At 35.4% G+C, this 26042-nt stretch overlaps 1 protein-coding gene across 3 annotated transcripts in view; it reads right to left on the bottom strand.

The window, feature by feature from the left end:
- LOC128984318 (cyclin-dependent kinase-like 4) overlaps positions 1-26042 on the bottom strand; it is a 163276-nt gene that overhangs the window by 129204 nt on the left and 8030 nt on the right. The window contains exon 1 of one of the 3 annotated variants that reach the window (XM_054403632.1): positions 13220-13278. The exons of the other annotated variants lie outside the window; for them this stretch is intronic. Within the exon in view, the coding sequence (XP_054259607.1) occupies positions 13220-13266 (47 nt within the window). The 5' untranslated portion in view covers positions 13267-13278. Of the gene's footprint in view, positions 1-13219; positions 13279-26042 lie in introns of those variants that run through there. 3 annotated transcript variants of the gene reach the window in all.

The following is a 26042-nucleotide window of genomic DNA, read 5'->3' on the forward strand; positions in this document are numbered from 1 at the left end:
AAATAACTACGTTACCAATTTATGTTTGTAAACAAAAATCAATTTTTTAATGGTTGCGTAATAGCTATTTACATTACAAGTGTAGTAAGAGCGTTTTTACTTCACGCAGGTGAATGTTGTGCAACGAGCGGAAGCGAGTTGCATAATTCACCTAAGTGATGTAAACAGCACGCTCTTGCGTAACGTGTAACGTACAAGATTTTACCTGACCCGACAATAAACAGGGGTTTACGTACAATATTTTTCATTATCCATTTCACTCATCTTCTATCAGTAACGTTCTTTTACTAACAAAAGCTAGGTTAGGTAGGAAAATACTTTAAAGCATAATAATAACATTCAAGCGCACAGCTGATTTCTAGCGTTGAACATCGTTGGCTCCATAGAGTTATATTTTTTAAGTTAAGCACTCAATGTTATTTAAATGGGTTTCTTTACATCACCGAGTGAGTTTTTGATACTTTACATCACTCGAGAAGTAAGGAAGTTGTATACACCACGCTTGGGATAGGGAAGTTTAACATGGCGGGTTAGGTAAATCAATTTAAATTATTATTTACTACACAAATTATTTGTAATGTAAAACATTGTTCACCACTCGGAGCAAAAGTATATTATTTATGGTACTTAAATTGTTTTATAGTACGTGGCAGTATAGTATTATTAGTTTATTAGTTGCTTGTTGCACTGTTCTACACACTGCTCAAGCTCTACAGCTCATTAAGTGGCATCCTGTCCGCACACTGTTGATATATACTGAATTGTGGCATGGTGCCACTATTTCGAGTGTAGGCTGGCGCGAGAATTGGCAACGTAGCATTAGGAAAGTTATAGTTCCGGCGGACGGCGCGAGGCGCGCTAGCTACCTGTATGGTTTCGTGTTCCACAATTCGGTGTGTACCTGCGCTACTTAAACTCACATCAACGAGTTCAAAAATACTCAATTGTGGCATGTGATGTTTAAACGACGTAATAATGCTGGAAAACCTAAAAAATGATCGAATTAGCTGTGGCACCCTGAAAAAGGTGCCACAATTTTTGAAGGTGCCACAGTACGGCCGTGTGCCTGTGAAGGATGCCACTATTCGGTGAATACAAACACACACACACCAATACACACACACACACACACACACACATAACACAATGACATCATCATGAACAATCACCCTCTCACTCTCTCTCTCTCTATCTCCCCTCTCTCTCACTCTCTCTCACTCTCTCAATACCCCTCTTCTTCCCCCATTTTCTCGTTCACTATCACTCTCTCTCTCACTCCCATCTCACATTCTCTCTCTCTCTTTTCAATACCCCTCTACCTCCCCCATTTTCTCTTTCACTCTCTCTCTCACTCACTCCCACCCCTAAATATTCTCTATCCCTCTCTCTTTCATATCCCTCTTCATCATCCATTTTCTATTTCACTTTCATTCTCACTTTCACTTTCAATAACCAACCCCACCCCTCAACTTTCAATCACAAGTACCAATACCATCACAATCACAACTACATAAAAAAATTTCAATTTCATTTCAATTCTCCATAAAATCATCTCCTTCCATAACTACTGCAGTATTGGCACAACCATTTTAGCGGAATAAGTAGGGTCAACTCGCCTGCTTGGAAAAGGCACGATTGGCACAACCGCTCGACCAGGTAGACGCCATCGAACGAGGGAAAACGGGAGGTTTAAAATTCCCCGTCAACTCTGCTACGACAGTCATTTGCCGGTAATATCGCGTATTTTCAATGGTTAGGTTAGGTTATGTTAGCTTAGGTTAGGTTAGGTTAGGTTAGGTTAGGTTAGGTTAGGTTAGGTTAAGTTAAGTTAAGTTAAGTTAGGTTAGGTTAGGTTAAGTTAGGTTAGGTTAGTTAAGTTAAGTTAGGTTAGGTTTAGTTAAGTTAGGTTGGGTTAGTGTAGTTTTATTTGGGTCCAGCAGGGGCAGTGACCGTAGCAGCAGATTTGTCGCTCAAACTTACACCATGGATGAAGTAATTGCTAACGCTAATAAGCACTACAGCGGGGACTTTGTGGGGACAAAACAATTTCCATTTTCCCTCATTCTGGATACCTGCCTACTACTTCCCTACCGGTCTGTTGTGCCAATCGTGCCTTTCCGAACCTTCCAGTTTGACCCTTCTTAATCTTCTCTAATGATTGTGCCAGTCGTGCTATTCCAAATCGGCTAAAAATGTGTGCCAATCGTTCTACGGCCCCTAGATCATCTCAAGGTCAATTTCTGCCACTGGGTCGGGACGCCTACTCCTGTCTAGAGATTATATCAATATTGTATACATTAATTAAAAGACATAAACATTAAAAGCTATATTATGACTTATACAGTTACACATATTAAACAGTACAGTATCAGTATTCATTAAATAAAAATTTACTCAGAAACAAAAATAGTAAAATAGTAGTTTATTTACGTTAGGTTTCTCATAGCATTTCATTTCATTTTGTAGGCTAAAATAAAAAAAAAAAAGTAAAACCACCAAATAAAACTGTTCTGGGCAGATTGAAACACATATCCGAGCGAAGGACAAGCGTAACATTTAGGATGTGCTTTGTGTATCTTGTTAATGGACAAGAACAATTGTGTCTTTAACCGGGATCACTCAATGAAAGCCAAAAGATCATGTCTAGCTGAGTTCAGTTTCAAGCTATGGAACTCATATGATTTTCTCTAGGAGAACCGGTGCGGCGGTCCTTTAATGGGCGAAGCGGAATTATAGCCCCGGAAATTTACCCCCGTGAAAAAACGCCTACGTCATTTTGACGTCACGAGGAGCGGGGCCTATACACAGCCGAGAAACAGCCCTTGACTGGAAGTTTACACCCAATAAATTATTAAATAATCAACAGGTAATTGTTTGCTTATAAAGTGATTTGCCATACCACGGAATTATACCCCCGGAAATCGACCCCCGGATATCTACCCCCCGTGGTCGGATACGCTACGTATCGGCCAAGGTTCATTGTTGTAGTTGATTATATTGATAGGTTTATGTAAATGAACGGCTCTTCAGTTAATCATTCATTACCTCCTAATATACAGTATTAGTTTGAGTTAGGTTGGGCTAGTTTTGGTTATCAATTAATAAACCGGTTCCGGTGTCACTTTTATTGGGATTTTGATTAATGATAAGTGTTAAGTAAACCGTGAAATGTGAGTTGATTAAAATAAATAATAATTTACCCTTCCTAAAAGTTCGCAGCCGGAAATCTACCCCCACACCTGTGACTTAAAAATGACGTAGGCGTTTTTCATGGGGTTAAATTTCCTGGGATTGAATTCCGGAGACCCCAACACCAATAATTATAACCGCTCATCTGGCGGTGTATAACTAAGGTTCGTTGATATGAATTTCACCCTCAATAATCAGCATAACTTATTTTATAAAAAAATAAGCTATTAGTTAAGCGACTTAGATGCCTACTCCTTTATTTAGCGTATTTCCCATATAGGGAATAAGCTATAACCGTAGTACTCATGGTAAGACCTGGACCCGGGACAGATTTACTTTGAATTTTGAGGTCCCTAGAGGCCAAAAACACAATCCGTTCAAATCAAATTCATATATACAGGGTGACAAAAAAGTCTGGAAACGGCTTGATATCTTTTTAACTAAATTTGTTAGAAAATTCAAACTTTTCACATAAACTTATATGTATGAGAACTACTTTTTGCAAGCATTACCATTTTTTTACCTTCACCAGGGGACGGCCCATGAGGAGTAGGTACATAATCTTTACTATAAGCATAGGTTGATATGTACGTCATTTTAAAGGTCTGGTCAAGTGGAGTTCATTGCCGGAAACCGCGTCAAAAAAGGTTCATCCGTTACAAAATGGCGGTAGTCCAAAGATCTTGTGGAATATACCTGCAGAGACCATAGTATTGGTAAATATTCATAGTCAACATTAGCCGGGAAATCTGAAAACCGGTAAAATTTGTTTTGAAGATTGAATAATACTAGTTACTCTGCCCGTGCTTCGCTACGGGGTGAGAATGCAGAAAAGAATAATTTGGTTTTACGATACTGTAATATACTATAAGGAACAGTTACAACACACTTACCAGGAAACATATAGGCAAAGGCTCAATTGTACTTATTGATTATTTAAATGAATATCTCTTAAAATATTACAGTACCATCATTTTATATAGTGTATATCATTTAAAATATATGCAAAAGTATAACTTATTGACCACATGGCACTAAGAAACAATTCTCCTTGTAAACAAATTAAATTAAATAGCAGACCAGCATTTTTGACAACAGCTGGAGTTTCATAACAATGTTTGTTTCCCATGTTAATCTTATGGAGAAATACGAAACTTAAAAGGGCCCCAGGGCCTCACTCTATAATTATTTCCCTATAAAAAAAGTTGCCTGCGCAACTTCACGTTACGCTCTTTCTAATGACACCAAAAACATGTCAATTGGTTCAGTAGTTTCGGAGGAGTAATTGTCACAAAAAATCTGCTTGCGTATTAAATAAGTAATAGATTAGTCTATGAGATAGTTGACTTTAAAATACAATTTCAGCTCTCAAGCTAATGTTTAATACGAGTATTTACCAATACTAAGGCCTGTGCAGGTATATTCCACAAGAACTTTGGGCAGCCGCCATTTTGTAACGAATGAACCTTTTGAAACGCGGTTTCCGGCAACTAACTCCACTTGACTAACCCTTTAAAATGATGTGTACATCAACCTATGCTTACATTAAAAATTATGTACCTACTCGTCATGTTCCGTCCCCTGGTATAGGTAAAAAATGACAATGCTTGGAAAAAGTAGTTTTCATGCATGTAAGTTGATGTGAAAGGTTTGAATTGTCTAACGGACTTAGTAAAAAAGATATTAAACCGTTTCCAGACTTTTTTGTCACCCCGTATATATATATATATATATATATATATATATACTTTTGTGCCCACCCGGTTTGGCAGTCACCGCGCTGGTAATTTACTCGGTGTGGCAGTCACCCGCCCGAAAGCCAGTCAGCTCTCCCAAAAGCCAGTCAGGTATGGCTTCCCGTGCACTTTATACGTTCGAAAACAGCTTAACCGGTGCTGCTGCCTGTGTCGGTAAGCGTAACTGCAATACCAATGCGGAGGGAGACTGTCTCATCGTGTGTTCTATCGTGGAGTAGTGTAGCCAGTACGGCACCCTCCTCGCCTACTTTGTAACGGTAACACCCAGCGGTCGGTAACCTTCGTTTACTCCTTGTTACTATTGATGTTGGGATAGTGATTAACTACGTGTTAATGTTTAAACATGTTCATATTCCAAATAAAGATGATGCACCTCTAATAAGGAACTACGAATATTAATTAATTATAAATGGTTGAATCTTAAAAACCTACCCGGTCATCATCCCATATTTTAAGTTTTTTTTATTCACCTTCAGTAGAAATTTTAGTCAATATCTCCTTTATTGACGTACAATCAGTGTGTCCACGGACCGGGAAGATCGGGAATTATACGGATTTTCTTTATCTCGGGAAACATACGTGAATCTTCTCCGAGATACGGAAACTGTTTTTTTACGCTATTGCGTAACGCGAAGGAGGAACTATTACATGTGGCAACGATATTATTCTATCTGATAAGAATAACCACGAAACTACACTCGATAGATAAAATATGTTTATAATAATTTTAATTTTACAAACAAACCATTACAGGAATTCTATTTTGGGACGGATGAAAGATAAGGAAGCAACAAAAAGTGGTCACGAGTGCAAATACGGGGGGGGGGGGGGGGTACACCATGACAAACGCCAGAAACGATTATTTGTTTACTTCTCAGATTCCTTATCAAATCTCTCTCTCTCTTTCTCTCCCTCCCTCTCTCTCACTCCCCCCCTCTCTATCTCTAACGATGTACAGTTTGTGGACTTTACTATTTAAGTTTCCCTGCAATTATTTCAGTTCAATCCTATACCTATCCTTATGGTTTCCTTTCTATTGTTTTTTTTTTAATAAATAGTAAAGCTGGCTAAACAATGTTTTTATTTTGTTTTCTTGAAACCAAACACTGTTTACCATCCGGTATTCTGCAGAGTAAAATGTTTAACACTGTGTTTATAAAAATTGAACGGCCTCACAATTTCGTGTTTTATTTTTTTTAGTAATAGTAACTTGGAGATTTATATATAAAAATAAGTGCTGCAAGCTGTAATGAATGCTTCTGTTTAATATCAAAATAAGTTAAGAATTAATTTTTGATAATACATCGGTCATTGAATACCAACCATAATGTGATGGAGTTGTGGCTTAAACTTGCAAATACATTAGAACCTCGCTCAACTGGGATCGGATCAACATGATGCCTATATATTATATTACCTCAGAAATCCCAAGAAAATGTTTTATGAATTGTGTTTTTCAGTCTAATATTTCGATATGAACTATATATCTATTTACGGCAATTTTTATCTGCAGTAGGTTCCCCATTATTGAAACATTACAGTTCATTTGACAAAAATAAGATGAAAGCAAAACGGAGAAATATCGATCAGTAGCTTCAAGGTCAAGCTATACGCTCGCATCTACGCACTGACACTGACATACTGACAATCGTCTGCTCCTGTCTGCTGTCACAACACTACAACATTTTGTGGTTGAGTCGTTGGGTAATTAGTAACCATGACCACTTGTGGATGGAGAGAAACCAAAGAAAGAATAGAACAAAGAGAAATAATAAGAGGGGTTTTACATCATTGTTATCTTTATCTTATTTTTATCACTGGTGTTATTACCAGAAAGACTTTAGTACAGTACTATGATTTTATAGTGTTTTATGAGTTACGGTATTTAATATTTTTATCACCATACTTCTGTTCTGAAACATCATGTAGTAGTAGCCTATGATGACTACGGTATCAGTAGTCTACTAGTCTAGATTTCCTTTTGTTTTGTTCTTTACGTGTTTATTGCTGTACAGTAAGCAAGTTTTGTTTTGTTTGAGTAAGCACACGGTGTAGTTTTTATTACTGAACCAAGGTTAATGACATAACATATCATGGTTGCGCAATACCTATTGTATTTTGACTATGTAAAATGCAAATTTATAATCACGTTAACGTCCATTTTTACAGAGTGTCCCGGAACGGCATTGTTCCTGAGTAAGCACACATCTAAATATCATATTTAAATTTTCCAGAAGTCCGTAGTTACTCACATAGCTAAAGATTTTTGGGCCTAAATCATTTGAAACCTGTACATAACATATTTTTGGTCGAGTTTTCGACCACTGGACGACCACTAGTTAAATATAATTGTATTACAACAATCTTTAGCCTATAGTAAGCAATATAAGCTTGAATCGGACTTATCTGCCTTCAGCTAATCCATCATATGATAGTACGTTAGAGAGTATGCCCATGCTGAAGTTTTACTTATACTTGAAGAATGACTTAATTTAGTACCAAGAAATAAATCACACCTCTTTCATACACTGTACTATGCTGTTTTAATGCTTTGTAGCGGACATATTTTGATCCAGTGGCAGGTGTTTGGTGTTTTGAATACGAATACTGAATGGCTCGTTTTAAGATCGTATCATTACGAATCGTATCATTTTAAGATTGTCTTACACGAGAAATGCATTTTCCATTTTTAAATTTCTCAGGTAAATATTTTATGAAATAACATTATTGCATTGTTTGACAATGATATTGTACTTAGGGACTTAAATAAAATTCAGGAGGTCAGTTATCAAACATAGAATAGCCTTAAATAACGTTAAGTATTACTAATTTACGTTAATCAAAACCAGTAGTCAATAATTTAGGTTTGTTGCACTAGATTTAGACACTTTACTTTATTTTGGTAAATTTTAATTACGTTACTGATCAAAAACGCAAACTGCGGACTTGCATTTGCTATTTTATATTCAGGTCGGATTTATTTAAAACTAAACAAATACGAACTCATTCGTGGTCCAAAAATCCCCCTCTTCCAAGTAAGGCTATAACGGCACATTAAAAAACGAGAAAGTTGAAATTCTCAGAACTCATCTGAATGTTCGTCTACCTCTTGGCGCATCCCTTGCAGTGATTCTTCAATGGTGTCAGGCTCCGACCAGCTTGTCGTGTGTCGAGTGCTCGAAACTGTGCAAATTTGACTAGTAGAGTAGCAGTCATCTTCTATAGAAATAAAATTACAGTTTTGTCTGTCCATTGCGTAGAATCATGCAGTTTGTTGGGTTATTTTTACGTTTCATAGCCTAAGAAAGCCGAAACGAGTATCATCTCAATTTCTGTCTGTCTGTCTTTCTGTCATTCTGTATGTACCGACAAAATGTAAATTTACACTGCCTACTCCGAGAAAACTAGATTACAGTATGCTATAGTATAAACATCTACCATATCCATAATAATGTTCTACCGCTGCATCTAAACAGCAGAAAAAAGTAAATCACCAAAGATTCGCACAATACGACAAATTATTTATAAATAAAAAACATAAGCATAACTGTAAACAATCCTATTTTGTCACTTCCAATTGTGTATCAAAGGTTTTTGTTGCGGCTTGGTTCAAATTAGCTGTTGTCGTAAATGAAAAAAATATAATAGTGCTGCACTCTATTGGTAAACCCTATAAATCCTTAATGCTGTTGAATATCATAGAACCAACTTGTGTAATTGAAACAGCAGGTAAAATTCTTTAATTGATTTCAAATATGAATACTGATAAGGTTAACATGGGAATTCCCAGGGCCACTTGGGTGGAGCCCGAAAGGATCTGAGCCCGAAAGGACCTTTGAGATAATCTGGAATGTGAGCTATCTTCATATCGAATTAATGCGTAATTGAACTTCAAACAAACAAGCACACAAACTTTAACTTTTATAATATTAGTAAGATTAGTAAGATAAGATGTATTAATTAAATATTGATTACTAGCTGTGTGCCCGTTCTACGCACGGGGATCTTATAGTGATCAGTTGAAACCTTCCTATATAAAGAACAGCTGATGGTTTGCATATTTTCAGATATACTGGCCAAACTATTATATAGAAACAAATACAGTATCTGACAGTTTCAAGTAAAAAAAAATGCGTAATAGATCTATGTGGGGTACACTTTTATATCTGATGGCACAAACAACTAAATGATTATTCGACTGTTTAATTCGATATATCGTTTGGTTAGTTAGGTTAGGTTAACCTTACCTAACTAACCAAACGACATAAAGTCAAAATACTATATCTCAACCTCGCCATTAAACATTCAGGTTAGAAATGTCACTATCAAAGGTGCTCTTTTCCTGTCTGTACGGAACACTGAGTAATATGCGCTACCAATTTATAAATAATTGTTTAGGCCTACGAACCCAAGAGATGGGCAATTGGTATATTGGCTCTATGGTCCAGCGAGCAACACATAGCGTTGAGAAGACACATTGGAAAAGCGATTTGAGCATAATCCGTAAACCTCTGTTACAATCACCCACTGCAGTTGTCACTTTACACTTTACACAACCACCATTGAAGTGCCGTCAGTAAGTTGAAACCTTTTATGTAAGCTATTGGTAACGCTTATGTAAAAAAATTAAGTTTCCCAGCCATAGAACACTGATTCAAGGTCTTTTCCCCGGTTATTAAAACTAAATAAAAATGTTATACACAAAATAGCTCTGTTTTTATTTACGGTTACCCTACACATTATTGCACTTGCGTTTAATTAAATCCGTTATGTAAAGAAAAACTATTTTAAACCAACTTGGTTTGGATTTGCTTTTGAAACGTGATCGGAAATGATTGCAGTATTTGTAAACAACATTCAATGTAAACATATCAGTGACAGCTAGAGAAAAATAATCTTGATCCGAGCAGCCGTTCGCTATTTCATAGATGATTATGTGATAAACATTGTGAGAAAACTTGACAAAAATCGCACAAAATTGGGTTTTTAAACGTCCGTAAGTTTTTTTACAAAGTAGTGAGGCCATATTTTAATAGCTTAAGACACTTTCGCCAATCCAGTGAATACATTAAAACGATTCGGATCTTTACTCTCGTTTTTCAGAAGAAGGCCGCGTAAAATGGCTTTTGGGCCGTGACAGTCGGAAGACAGACAACAACGGAATTGAGATAATAATTGATGATTGAGATAATAACGGAATAATTGAGATGAGACTTGTTTTGGATTCTTGAATGTATAAAAGGTAAAAATAACCTAAAAATTGATGATTCTGAGCAATGTACAGACAAAACTCTAATTTTATTTATATAGATTAGTACCTGTGGTGATTTTCATTAGAAATTTATTGAAGTAAATAAACAACAAAGCTACAAACCATCCGACCAGTGTTTTTATTTAAAAAGTACGTAGGCCTATTTGATTGGCTTTGTTTTCTGACCTAAAATATCTATTTCCTGATCTACTTTTAGTTCCTGGTTTCAAAACATAATTTGGCAAAACAGTTATTTATTTATTAAACAACTTGTTCGGAAAATAACTTCAAAACATTGGAGCACAATTTTAATCATAAAAAATTTTGAATTCTAATAAACCTAGCTGCCGCACCCGTGTTTTACATCGGATAGGATTTTGAAGAGAAAAAGTTTGATACACGTCACATATTTCAAATCCCACTCCAAACACGTCATGTTAATACGTTTACTTCCTTAAATTAAGAAAGTCACAATCTCCAATTAACAGGCTCGTAGCAAAAATTAAAAGTTTCACAATTCGAATTGTTTCTACCTTTTGGACCGTAAAATCAAAGCACTGCATTTACAGCTAAATTCATTTAACATTCTGTTATCTACATTCTTCAAAAATGTAAACATTGTGAAACTTTGGAATCCCATAGGGCGTAACTCAAAGAAAACACGTTAAAAGTAATCGATATATGTGTTAACCAGGTACAGGGCTACCTCTTGAATTTATATAGATAATAAATCGAAAAATAAAGAAAATATAAGTTGATTGATTATTGTCTCTTATAAAAGGATAAACAATCAAGGAACATAATTTTATTAAGTAACCACACATCACTGAGTCTATATCTTCATTCTTTCTTGTAAATATCGATTTGATTGTGGCTATATAAAATAGGGAAGTAAGATTTCACTGTACAACGAGCTCAGTAAGCTAAACCAGCCGAACCTTCAAACATCCAGTGGCTCGCTAGTCGCTACCCCAGGTCGGTCGGTAGCCGGGTAGCCCATCAATGGAACCCGTTAGGCTCGCCCCTACCTCTCGTCACAAGAGAGACAAGAATTTTGCCTTGTTCCACGCGCCTTCGATTGTTTGAGGCGGGAAAACTATCTATGTGCTACGGCCCGCGCAAAAAGGATATTGTTTTCGTATTAGTTGGCCTTTGTCCAAGATGACCGTGACCGTTAGCTTTTATGGACTCCCTTAGAGAATAACTCAAAACTACTAAGAACATTTCTAATCCCACAGTATACTAGCTATTAAATTATAATCATCACTTTGGTGTTTGAAAAAATATTTTTGGAAGATAATTTTGCAGCTATTTGAAATTATCCAAGATGGCCGCTTGCCTCCAAGGACTCAACAATAGGCCTACTTGTGCTACTATAAAGCAATAACTTCCCACCTTGCGCTTGCGAATTAGCTCGTTACATATTTGTATCCACAGTTGGCAGGACGACCTTTATAAGACGACCAAAGATTACATTGGCATTTAGGTATTTAATCGGTAGAATAGTAATTCTTTGTTAAGTAATCTGGAAGACAACTAATTAAAATGAAGTGCGAAAGATTGGTTATGAGAGTGCTCAATGCATAATCCGGTATTATGAAGCATAATCCGTTTGTTTGAGGTGCGTATTTTCAAGCTTGTAGAAGAAATAAATAGTACAAAGTAGAAGGGCAGGGGTGAAATTGACTGAAGTGACGGGACACCCGGTGGATTTTCAGTGACTGGATTCCAGTGGTATGCGGTAAAATATATAGTGACTGGCTTAGCAGCACAAATTTTACGTGACTGGCTTTCCCATGCAAATGCGGTGGTGACTGCATTAGCATAGCAATTTTTACGTAATTATATGTTAGTATTTTTAAGAAAAAAAGAGATATATACGTTCAGATATGTCTAGGCTTAAGATATTTACCAATATATATTATATATATATCATAGTCTTGAAATATATTGGGGGGTGCAACTGACTGACTTCCAGTGTATATTTCATGTGACTGGCTTCCCGGGCGCGGCCGTGTATATATATATATATATATGAGTGTGTGTGTGTATGTCCGTTAGCACAATAACTCGAGCAAAAATGATCCGATCTCGATGAAATTTGGTACAAACGTGTAAACCTACATTTATTCAAACGGGTTCGCGAACCAGCATGAGATCAGACTATGGGGACGGGGGTTATGGGAGGTTTTGTGGGGTAAAAGTTAGTTTTTCCCACTTTTGGCCCTAAAAATAAAAAATTTTGCAAATTTCTTTCTAAACCAATTTGTAGAGCTAAAAAAACAAATAATTTAGTATATAGTAGTATTGTTATGCGCCTAATAGTTATAGAGAAAATTCCAAAAAATTGTAGATTTAAAATTCTCATGCTTATTATTCTTATGAATAATAAGCAAACTATTGTCGTTTGCTAGTTTATTAACAGATTTTGATAACATTTGGAAAATTTATTTATTTCATACTAAACTATTAACATTTTACAAAAGCCCCTTTTTACCCTCCCTGTTGCGGCAAACCTAACTACCCGTTAAACTAATGCTATTTAAATAGGAAATAAATGCGACATTTTTCAGGAGATATTTTAGTGCTAATCTTATCAGGCAAATGAAAATTTGCTTAGTCTGCATAGGTTTGCTGTGGCGGGGGTATTATAATATTCTCTTTATTAGAAACAATATTGATCAACACCAAGAACCTGATGATATCTTTTTATCACACATTGTATTGATTGACTGAATCATTATTATGAATGTATTCTAGAGATTCCCTGATACTTAGCCTACAGACATAAACACACAGAAATAAACGAATGAAGCAAGTGAATGTATGTAATAAAAAGGTACACATTAATATGAGGCATGCCAATACTCAGATACAGTAGGGAGACAAATCATCTAGGTTTTACATTGATCAGACACCATCACGAGACAACCAACTCATGTATTGAGTGCAGGTTGCTTCAAAATATAAAAAGCTTACCGCAGATTAAATTCATAACGCTCACGAAATAGATAACATGTACCTCTCCCGGTGTAAAAATCCGTTGGTTAAGCGCCTGAAGATGTCCATGGCGTGGTGGTAACCGGCATTGGTGTGACCGAAATGACCAGTGGACAGTAGTGGGAAGTCGATACTAACCGGCGAGCACTGCGGTCAAGGTGGTAACCATGGAGGCCGGTCCCTCGCCACTAAACAATCCCCGCACTAATCCAGTCATCAATTGCCGATCTACCGTTCAATAAGTCGTGGCTACTATTCCTAAATTCGATAAATGAATTTAAAAAATTTGCTGTATTAATCCAACGTTTCTAATTACATAACTGCTGTCAAAACAACTTTCGTATAAAACAAATACCAATTTAATTAATAAAAAAAAGTAAAATAAAAAAAATAAAAAATAAACTAGACAGTTAATGAATCTGGTTTCTTTTCACAGACATAAATCGATAACGGCTGGAAGGGTTTTAACGTTAGAGGTGTTAAATTAAAGGCATTTTCACTTAGACGTGCAAATACGTCTCAGAATATAAAGAAAGGGCATCATCTAAGTACAGTTAGGGGCTAAACTTTTGTAACGGTGGGGCTATCAGTCGACATTGAATCAAACTCAATTCACTTTGTTTACAACTCAACATCCTACTAATATTATAAGTGAGAAAGTTTGGATGTATTCCGATTTTGATGACATTTGTATGTAGGTACTAATCCATGGTATCTCCAGGCGTTTTTCATTTGTTTTTGAAATTTTACTGTTTAATGGTGATTTTTCCATCAAGCCCATAAAATAACAGAAAAATTAGATTTTCTCGAAAATGGTCCAAAAGATGTTGATATAAATGTAGTATGTTGTAGCCATTTTAATTCCGAACAAAATGTCAGAAATCCCATTTCCGTAAAAATTACGGTTCAAAAGTTATTGTAAATTATGTTATTTGCCCTTAAAAACCCATAAAATAAGAAAAATCGTATTTTCGAAAATATCCGGGTTTTATTGAAATTAGTATGTGATGGTGCTTATAATTCATAACAAAATAGAGCAACCCCAATTCCTGTAAAAATTATATTTCAAAAGTTATTGTAACTAATCCTATTTTCCCATAAACCCATAAAAACGGAAAAATTAATTTTAAAAACCGATTCTGATTGAAATTTGTCTGTTATGGTAATTATAATTCTAACTCATCGCTTACCCGTGATAAAGGATGTTGACAAGCTAATGGGAGAAAGTATATGTCAGATAGCTGATACCATTTATTTTGCATTTATGACAACATCTAATTTGAACAAACTATCAACAAAAAGCTGTGAAAAATAAGAATTTCACTTTTTTATTGTTTAGGTGTAGTGGTAGAACATCTCACTCCATTCTACACTTATCCTTCACAACAATTCGGCTTAAAATACGTACAGCGATCCCATATCAATGGATAATGATAATGATAAGCAATTAATTAGTTCACACAATATTGAGATCGATTTATTTTCTCTTAATATACTGTGATTGTATCAGTTGAATTTGGTTTACGCTGGCCAGTATAAATTGTTTAGGAACTCTTAATTACAATAATGAGTAGGCCTACTTTATTAATGTTGAAATTGTTTAATAGTGTCAATAGTTCGTTTCAAATTCTTATTTAAATATCGTTAAGCGAGTTTACGTTTATTGAAAGAGGAAGCTACGGGGCGTGGTCTACTCCATATTTGGGGCAAATCTTGGATTTGCATATTTCTTCACGCCACTACGTCACAGGTACCGCAATACGCCACACCATCATGCGATCAAATAACAAGTTAGCAACATTCTAAAAAAAAAAAAAAAAAAAAACACACACACTGTAGAAGTATCGTTCCATTTATTCTATCTGTATTGAAGTAATTAATTGCAATGGCATTTTTAACATCGATATACTTTTGATACAGTAAACCTACAATTTAGCAACGTTTTCGAGATATTATGTTACATATTCACTTACCACCTTTTCACAATAAGTACAAGGTTATTAAAATACCCCCACCGCAGCAAACCTGCAGACTAAGGGAATTTCAACTTGTCTGATTACATTTTTATTAAAATATTTCCTTAAATAAGACATATTTATTCCCAGTTTAAATAACATTAGACTTAATGAGTGCTTAGGTTTGCTGCTACGGGGAAGGTAAAAAGTGTTTTTACACCATACGTCAATAGTATAGGATGAAATAAATAAATTTGCCAAATTTTATCAATATATATCCATAAACAAGTACACTACAACAGTTTTCATTTTCTTCATAAGAATAACATGGGAATTTTTAATTACACTATTTTTGAATTTTCTCCGTGAACAATAGGCATACAAGAGCGCTTCAATATACTAAATTATTTATTTTTTAAGCTGTACAAAATGGTTTAAAAATAAATAGCAAAATGTTTTGTTTTTAGGGTCAAAAATGGAAAACCCATTTTTACCCCATAAAACCCCCCATAAACCCCGTTCCCATGGTCCGATTATGCTGGTTCGCGAACTCGTTCGAATAAATGTAGGTTTACACGTTTGTACCAAATTTCATCGAAATCGGATCATTTTTTAAGTTATCACGCTAACGGACACACGCACACACACACACACACACACACACATATAATATACAAATAATAGAAATAATATATAGGGTTATTACAAATGATGTTCCTGATTTGGATTGTAAATAATACTGGATTAATTTGGTTTAAGACTATTTCTGTTGGCACGATTGGAAAGAAAAACTCATAAAATGTTATTTACATTGGTTTGGGTGTAAATCCGCTGTTTATAAAGTCGATTGTTGTCAGTGTTGTGTAATGGCTAAATTTGAAGACAGGAAAGAATTTTGTGTGTTGGATTATCCCATTAATCAAGAGTGTCACTAATGACACTCCTGTGCAACGACACTATAGAGAAAGATTTAATGAAGCTCCTCCTAGCAATCACTCTATTCGCAAGGGGTACTTGAATTTTAAGATAAACGGCTGCATTTGTAAAAAGAAATCAACTGGAAGGCCATCAGTGAGCAATGAGGTTGTAGAGCAGGTAAGGGAAAGTTTTATCCGTAGTCCACAGAAATCTACTGTCAAATGCAGCAGGGAGCTTGGTTTACCACAGTCAACAGTTTGGAAAATTCTACGTAAACGTATAAAATTTAAACCTTACAAACTTCAGCTGCTCCAAGCATTGAAACAAAATGACAAAGTTTTAAGACTTTCTTTTTAAGGGAGAGCATGCAGACCTTGATGGAAAATGAAAACTCTGCAAAACTGTTAGTCTTTAGCGATGAAGCAACATTCCACTTGTGTGGTAAAGTGAACAGACATAATGTGAGAATATGGGTCTCAGAGAACCCTCACGCTTACATTGAGCACGTGCGCGATTCTCCGAAAGTCAATGTGTTTTGTGCTGTCGCCTACAATAAAGTGTACGGGCCTTTTTTCTTTATTGAAGAAACGATAAATGGACTATTTTTTTTGGACATGATGACAGAAAGGCTTCTACCGCAACTAGAACAAGATTTTGAAAATTTCATTCTGCAGTTAGGCGGCGCACCTCCACATTACCCCATTTATGAACATATTTTGATCAAATTTGGAAAATACATTAACTTCTTACTAAACTACAGTACCTATTAACATTTTACATTAAAAACACTTTTTTACCCTCCCTGTTGCAGCAAACCTAAGTACTCGTTAAACTAATTCTATTTAAATAGGGAATAAATGTGATATTTAAGGAGACATTTTAGTGTAAATCCCTTGAGGCAAATGGAAATTCGCTAAGTCTGCAGGTTTGCTGCGGCGGGGGTATTTTATTTTAGTATGATAAATAAAACCAGGTTTATGCACACTTGAAATCGGGAACTTCATTTGTGTTCTATTTCTTATTTAGATAAAAATTAAAAGATCAAAAGAAACTAAACTGTTTTTAATCAAGACACAAATACAAGACAATATTATTAAAGAAAGTAAATAAATACCCCGCCGCAGCAAACCTGCCGACTAAGCGAATTTCCATTTGTCTGAATAGATCTTTAACCAAACCTATTTAAATAACATTAGGTTTAACCACCTACCTATCTAGGTACCTAGGTTTGCTGCCAAAAGGAAACTAATAAAGTGTATTTTTTGGAAAATATTAATAACTTAGTATAAAATAAATAATTTGCCAAGTTTGATCAAAATATAGCCATAAAAAAGCAAACTACAACATTTTACAATATTCTCCATAAGAATAGCATGGGAATTTTAAATTTACAATTTTTTTTCTCCGTTACCAATAACCGTACAAAAACACTTTGATATACTAAATTATTTGTTTTTTTAAGCTCTTTAAAAAGGTTTAGAGAGAAATTAGAAAATCTTGTGTTTTGAGGGTCAAAAATTAGAAAAAACATTTTTTACACCATAATACCCCCCGTAAAATTCCGTTCCCATGGTCCGATCATGCTGGTTTGCGAACTCATTCAAGTTTATCCCGCCTTACACTTTTAAACAAAATTTCATAAAAATCGGACAAAGATTACTCAAGTTATCGCGTTCACGGACGTATATATGTATATAAATCTTATATATATATTTTAAATCTATATATATATATATAAATCTATATATATATATATAAATCTATATATATACATATATATGCATATATAACAATTTGAACGAATGGTGTTCTTGGCCTCTGGGGACATCAAAATAAAACAGTAAATCGGTCCCGGGCCTAGGTCTTACCGTGACACCTACGGTAATAGCTACTTCCCTATAGGGAAATTCGCTAAAACATACGGTTAAATAATAATTAAATAACCATAGAGGTTGAACATCTTTCCCTTGGAGTTTTTTTTCAAATTTTATTCAGGAAATCGTTTGGTTGGTCTTATAATTCTGCCTCTTGATGATTTTTTAATTGCAGCTTCTTGAATGGTAATTGTTGATCGTGAAAAAGATTTACTGTAATCTTGGGGTGTTCTAGATCGAGTAGTAATTGCTTTTTCAGTAGTATTTGATAGGGATGAGTTGGTTTGAGTAACAGTAGTAAATGGCAGAGTATCTGGCATTGTGTCTTTGATGGATAAAGGAATAGGATTGCTCTGTTTGCTTGTATTACCTTTGTAAGGCAAAAGGTGGTGTCGATTCCTTCTCAACGTAGTGTTTCCTGTCTTAACCCAGTATGACCTTGGTTCTTGTCCTAAGCTGATAATAATCCCCTCTCTTTTTAAGTCTTGGATCCATACTTTTTGACCTACATGCAGCGATGGAAGTTCTCTTGTAGCATAGCGTCTATCGTAGTTTCTCTTGAAAGATGCTCTGTAAGTATCTTCTTTTTCCTTTAATTGAGAGAGATCGGGTTTGATTTCAAGTTGTTTAGGTAAAACAGGCAGGTTATCTCGTAATGATCTATTGTATATTAGTTGAGCAGGACTGTATCCATTTGTGGATAGGGGTGTATTGCGATAAGTCAGGAGAGTTAAATATGGATCTTCTTTGTTTTTCTTCCGTACACTTTTTGCTATTTTGACTGCAGCTTCAGCTGTACCGTTACTGTGGTGGTAGCTTGGGCTGCTCGTCACAAGTTTAAAGTTATAGCTTTGAGCGAACTTTTTGAATTCAGTGTTTTCAAGACCAGTGTATCTGGTAGCAAACTGTGTGCCACAATCTGACCGTAGCTCAATTGGTATACCATGACGGAAAAAAAAACAAAAAACAGATTTGCATTTCTCGATTATTTCAGCAGTTGACAGGTTTTTTAATGTAGCTATTTCGAAATAACGGGAAAAACAGTCAGTGATTACTACGAACCATGTTCCTTCGAGTTTGAAGAGATCAATCGCTGCCTTTTCCCAAGGACGAGTTGGAAGCTCACTTTGTAAAAGGGGTTCATGATGTTGCGTTTTATGTTCTGTACATTTTGGACAATCATTAACATATTTCTCAATATCAAGTGACATTCCCGGCCACCACATACTACTGCTGGCCCTAAGTCGACATTTAGTAATTCCTAGGTGACCTGTGTGTATTCTTGTCAACATTTCTTGTCTAAGAGTTTCCGGGATTATGAGATGTTCTCCTCTAAGCAACAGTCCGTCACAAAAAGATATTTCATCCCGAACTGTGAAGTATGGCTTAAGATTATCGGGAATCTTAGTTTTATCAGGCCATTCAGTTGAGCAGTAAGATTTAATTAACCTGAGTTCTGAACTAGCCCGCTGTGCCGAGGAAATTCTATCAAGAACCATGTCAGTTACATAGGCAATGTTTCTTGTTACTGTGTGGATGGCCAGTTCAACTTCCTCATCCAAATCATAACTCTCATTAATTGCTAAAGGGTTTCTTGAGAGACAATCAGCAGTTGCTAAATGTTTGCCAGGAGTATATGTAACATTGTAGGAATATCTCATCATTCGAAGTCTGAGCCTTTGAAGACGGGGTGTCATATCATTGATCTTTTTAGTAGTCAAAATACTTACTAAAGGTTTGTGATCTGTTTCCAACATGATGTGCTTGCCCACAATATAGTCTTTAAACTTGTCACAGCTCCATGTTAGAGATAGAGCTTCTCGTTCAATGTTAGAGTAGTTTCGTTCGGTTTCGCTCAGAGTACGTGAAATATAAGAAATCGGTTTCCAATTTCCATCTGTTTGTTGTTGTAAAAGTACTCCACCCAAGCCTTGTGTAGAAGAGTAAGCAGAAATCATAGTTGGTTTATCCTTGTCATAGAATGCTAGTTGAGGTGGAGATGCCAATAATTCTTTCAGTTCATTGAATGCTTTCTGTTGTTCAAACCCCCAACACCATTCGTTTTTTCTACTTAGAAGGTCGGTAATGGGTTTTAGTAATCTACTTTTGTTAGGTATGTATTTGCCAATAAACTTAATCATGCCAAGTAACCTTTGTACACCCAAAATATCTGTTGGAGGTGCCATTTTTCTTATAGCTTCGACTTTCGTCTCATCGACTTTGATTCCTGATTCGGATAGATGGTGACCTAAGTAGGTTAAGGAGGTTTGAGAGAACAAACATTTGTCTCTGTTTAAGGTGAAGCCTGCACGTTCAAGTTTGGTAAGTACTTCTTCTAAGAAATAGGCATGTTCTTGTTGAGTTTTCCCTTAAACAATTATATCGTCCATGTGCGCAAGTGCATTCATTTGACCTTTAAGGGTTCGATTCACGCACTCCTGGAATACTTCTGGTGCAGATGTTATTCCAAAGGGTAGTTTCAGAAATTTAAAGCGTCCAAACGGTGTCAGAAACGTTGTCAATTCTTGGGATTCTTCGTCCAATGTGATCTGCCAGAATCCATTATTAGCATCCAATTTAGAGTAGCATTTTGCTTCTGAGAGCACATTTTGTTTCTGGGCAAGTGTTATGTCGATGGGTTGAATAGGATAGTATCTTCGTTTGACGCATATGTTTAATTTAGTAAGATCCACACATATGCGAACTTTGTTAGAGTCCTTCTTTGGTACAACAACCATTTGAGAGCACCAGTCTGTGGCATGGTGTACCCATCGAAGTATATCATATATACACAAGTGTTATTATACTTCGATGGGTGTACCTCAGCAATCACCCCCATTGACACCATTCTTTCAAGCTCTTCTTTAGTAGATTCCCAAAGAGGAAGAGGAATCCGACGAGGTGTGTTGATTGCAAATGGATTGGCGTTATTTTTCAGTTCTACTTTGTATTTGACATCAATAGAACCTAAGCCTTCAAACAATTTAGGGTGTCTGTTATACCAGTCATTACTGGATGGCTGTATCTCATTGATTCGAGCAAGTAACTGCAAATTTTTTATTGCAGGTTTACCTAGAAGGGGTTGGGAAGTGCCCTCAGAAACATATATAGTCTCATAACATGTATTGTGATTATGTGATAGTTTGACTGTAGCAGTTCCCAAAATTGACAAAGCTTGACCATTTGCGCCACTAAATGTTTTGGATGTGGAATTCAGTTTGATTTTCTTGTTCAATTTAATGTCGGAAGGCAAAATCGTTACGTCTGCTCCTGTATCAATTTTGAAAAGAACATCATCACTGTCGTTCATATTTAACACTACAGACCAAGGATCATCACGTACGGTTTTGTCAACAGAGCCAATTTGAGGGTCTATGTACTGAGAGCAAACATTTTCGGTGGGGTTTTCAAGGGGAGAATCATCATATTCAATTTGACTGACTTTGTTTGATTTGCAAACATTTGGGAAATGACCGACTTTTTTACAAAACCCACATTTGTATTGTTTAGCTGGATAGTTGAATCTTTTGTGTAAAACTGTCGAGCCACACCAAAAACATCTCTTTTCGACATTGGACAGGCTTTTATTGTCATTAATTGGCTTAAAGTATTGATTATTGTTTGATTTATCAGGAGAAATGTTTGATTTACTTAAATGTTGAGTGTTTTTGTTTATTAATGCTATGTCAGCCAAGTTTAGTGTTTGTTCTGTCTTGTAAGTTTTTCAGATCTACGGATAGTGTTAATAGCTGTGTTAAGTTTTAATTCGGGTTTAAGTTGAAGACGATCACTCAGTGATTCGTCCTGCATACCAATAATCAAAACCATCAGAATCATCTCCTCTTCAATCTGACCCCAATCACAGTTTTTTGCATGATTGTGAAGGTCTGTGATAAAGTTCTCAATCGGCATGGAACCCTGTTTAAGTTTTAGAAACCTAGCCCGTTCAAAAATTACGTTCTTTTTTGGAAGGAAATGATCGTCAAACTTCTTTAGAACAATGTTGTAATTAGATTTGTCATTGTCATTTAACCTGAATGAGTTAAGTATATCCTCTCCCTTTTCCCCCATACAGTAAGCATGTCAATCTGATGCTTACCAGAATGTAGAGCTAAATTGCTAAGGGAATAATACCTCTCAAAGCGAGTCTTCCATGTCTTCCAGTCGTGTGGACTGAAGGAAAAGGCTTCAGGAGGCTTAATGTTCAGGGATACGGGTTCTTCATTCGACTGCGCCATGTTCTATTTCTTATTTAGATAAAAATTAAAAGATCAAAAGAAACTAAACTGTTTTTAATCAAGACACAAATACAAGACAATATTATTAAAGAAAGTCAATAAAAACATATGGTTAAATAATAATTAAATAACCATAGAGGTTGAACAATTTGTAATAACCCTGTATATGAATTTGAACGGATGGTGTTTTTTCCCTCTAGGGACCTCAAAACGAAAAATTATTAGGTCCCGGGTCCATGTCTTACCATGAGTACTACGGTAATTAGCTTATTCCCTATATGGGAAATGCGCTAAAAGAATGGTACAAAACTAAACGGTTTCTACGTCCGTTTCGTTTCCGTGATTTCAAACAGCTGATTGTTATACCAATGGAAAGGGCCTGTTTGGCAAGGTTATGTTTCGTCTCAGTTGCTTAGCTTAGTATCAAGAAGTAATGGTTTTGCACCATTCTTTTTAATAACCCTGTATACGTTGTGCTGAGATTGAGTATGCACCGTATTGCCAACCATGTCCTATACATTGCTTTTTGGCCGTATGAAAATTTGCTATCTTCTTCTTATATTAAAACTTGTGTGGGTTATTTTATTCGCAGACTCTGAATAAACCAATTTATGGATGTTCATGATTATTTTGGTTGAAAGAAAGAATATTTAGAAAAGAAGGGAATGTTGAATTCAGAAATTTAGTTTTAATATTAAATACCCCTGCCGCAGCAAACATGCCGACTAAGCGAATTTAAACTTGTCTGATTACATTTTTACTAAAATATTTCCATAAATAACACATATTTATTCCCTATTTAAATAACATTAGATTTAACGAGTGCTTAGGTATGCTGCTACGGGGAAGGTAAAAAGTGTTTTTTGACTATACGTCAATAGTATAGGATGAAATAAATAAATTTTACAAAATGTTATCAATATATATCCATAAACAAGTAAACTACAACAATTTGAATTTCCTCCATAAGAATAACATGGGGAATTTAAATTACACTATTTTTGAAAATTATACCGCAGTAGGTATAAAATGATCATAACAATTCTGTATTTTTCATTTTTAGAAATAATAGAATAGAAACAATTGAAGAGGACTAGGATGACACCAAAGATAAAAGAAAGAGATACTAATTTTTTAAGAGAGTATTCCATTCGGACTTCACACCGAAGGGAGCAACAACCAAAACCAAAAGATAAGTGTATTTTTCACTTCGGTTTTCCCATTATGAACATCCTCCTTTTCCCTCTAAATTAATTGACAAAGCCGTTAGTTGCATCGTACAGATTTTTGCTAGGCATAAAAAATGTTACTTTTATTAAAAACTTAAAATTACTGGATGGAATCTAATCGTGCTAAATCTAGACATAGGAGAAGAAGGATTTGTATCGATCTTTGTATTCCTCTGTTCAAATGTAAACAAACATTTTCCCCCTAAGAATAACATGGGGACTTTGAAGGCCATTGGGACAGACCCCTGATGGAATTTCAAAGTTTTTTTGTTTGATAGCAAATTTACAGGCCACGGCCTATCCAACGACACCTTGAACACGGTAATTGGATTCGTGACAGCTTCAAAACAATTATCACAAAATTCATGTTGGCCTATTAAATATATGCAAGTCCCACCAATCGATCACACGGCCAACCTAACAACACGAAAATCTGAAACCATACCAGCAAAAACAGCAGTACGTTTTTTGAACACAGAGTGGTTACGCCAGTTATAATATTATAGCAGTGAGATGAACCTTTTTGGCTGTAGTGAGTGTGATCATGTGTTAAATGTTCACATGTCAATATTTGATGTTAAATCAAAACAAACAAACTGGCTTGTTGTCAATTCGGGACAATGTTGTATTACTTACGAAAGAATTAGTGGGGTCGTATAGCTGCATATAGTGGCAGAATACTTCAGTTCGGGCAGAGAGGCTGCAATTTTAGGTGGTTATAGTATACAAGTTTCTGCACCTAAAACCGCCCAGACCCCAATTTTTAAGGACCTCGGTCGTCCGTAATGACGTCATCAAAATGGCGGCCGTAAGAGGATGCTGGGTCTAACAATAATAAATAGATCAGCTGAGAACTGCCGACAGTATCCAAACAGTTGAGTGAAGATTGCTATCAATACAGCTAACTAATATAGAAGATCGTATAGATAATAACTGTAGTACATACTATAAGAAAAACAATTTGTGGTTTTTGTCACTATGGAAACGTCAAAACTCAGTTGCAATGCGTTAGTAAAACTTTCATACATTTTTTTCTAGCAAATTGGATTTCTAAAAGTAAGGTATCATTTGAAAGAGCATTAAATGACGAATAATACAACATAAAAAACCAAATTTTGATAAAAAAAAATTTTTGGCCATCCGACTCCCCTTAAACTGAAATGAAAAAACAGAATACAGTAATACAATAGGTAGTTATTTGTGGTGAGCAAAGTGGCACTTTGCTGCACACGAGAGCAACGTTTACAGAATGATCTCGAGTGCAGAAAAAGCCTTTTGCACTCGTGTTACAAATTATATTTTTCCTACAGTATATAAATAATTAGTCTTTCAAACACTATAGGCCTACAACACGTTTTTAGGTTCAGCTGGCAAGTGGCAACACAAATCGGTGCCCTAGTGAAACAGAAAGTAGTACCCGGTCCGTATTACTCCGCTATTTTTTCCTTGGCAAGCAATGTGCTCTGTGACTTGAGAAAATAGTTCCGTATTATTTTGTAATTCAAAGTGGCATCCGCTTTAAAAAAAAAAAAAAAAAAAAAAAAAAACTGCTTTAAAGGTATTTTCTTGTTTATTAAGATCGTAGGAATGTTTTAAAAACTTTTAAAAGATAAGTCCAGAAAGTTCAGAAATACCGAAAAGAGAACATAAACTATAAACACGAAATGACAGGTTAAATCGTGGTTATAATAGTCAATCAGCTGCTCATAGTAAAATTATCTTTAAGTGTTGCCCACCTATTTCCAAGCGTACACGGATTACGTGCATAATAGAACCATACGTTTTGTGTTGTTTCGTTGGAATCCTGATGTGCGCCAAAGTATAAACCGTACGAAAAAGAAATTAGCAGCTTTCTGTAAGCCAACTTTGTCGGGTGACTTTATTTGTAAAAAAATTAGGTTAGATTATTTGTTTTCCTACGAAAACAAAATAATCTCACCTGATTTTAATATGGTAATAAATTGAAAGAATAACATACAAATGAATAAAGCTGAGGTATTCTTAACATTAGGTATATGGAAAGTTCCCCTTGGAAAGCAATTACGACCTTATAGGGTTACTAGCTGTTACCCACGGGCTTCGCCCCGTTTGACATCATAAGTATTAATGAAACTATTGATTGGTTAAGTTAACCTGAAATAAACAAAATACAGTAAAAGAAACAAATAATCACACCTGATTTTAATAAGGTAATAAATCGAAAGAATAACAAACAAATAAGTATAGCTGAGGTATTTTTTACATTAGGTATATGAAAAGTACCCTTTAGAAAGGAATTACGACCTTAAAAGGCAATTTATGACATATTGGAGGTTTCTCGTCATGACGAACATTTTAAGTATATGGTTTATGGGGGTGTGATTTGTAGTTTTCTCAAAAGTTGATGGGTACTTTTGGCTTTATATATAGACAGTAAAACAAGCAAAGTGCTTAGGTTTGCTGCTACGGGGAAGGTAAAAAGTGTTTTTGACCAAACGTCAATAGTATAGGATGAAATAAATAAATTTGCCAAATTTGATCAACATATATCCATAAACAAGTAAACTACACAGTTTTCATTTTCTCCATAATAATAACATGGGAATTTTAAATTTGCACTATTTTTAATTTTCTCCGTAACAATTAGACATA

This window comes from Macrosteles quadrilineatus, unplaced genomic scaffold (genome assembly GCF_028750875.1).
Source record: "Macrosteles quadrilineatus isolate MER2022 unplaced genomic scaffold, UCM_ALF_1.0 Scaffold_1__1_contigs__length_201487025, whole genome shotgun sequence".
NCBI classification, from domain to species: Eukaryota; Metazoa; Arthropoda; class Insecta; order Hemiptera; family Cicadellidae; genus Macrosteles; species Macrosteles quadrilineatus.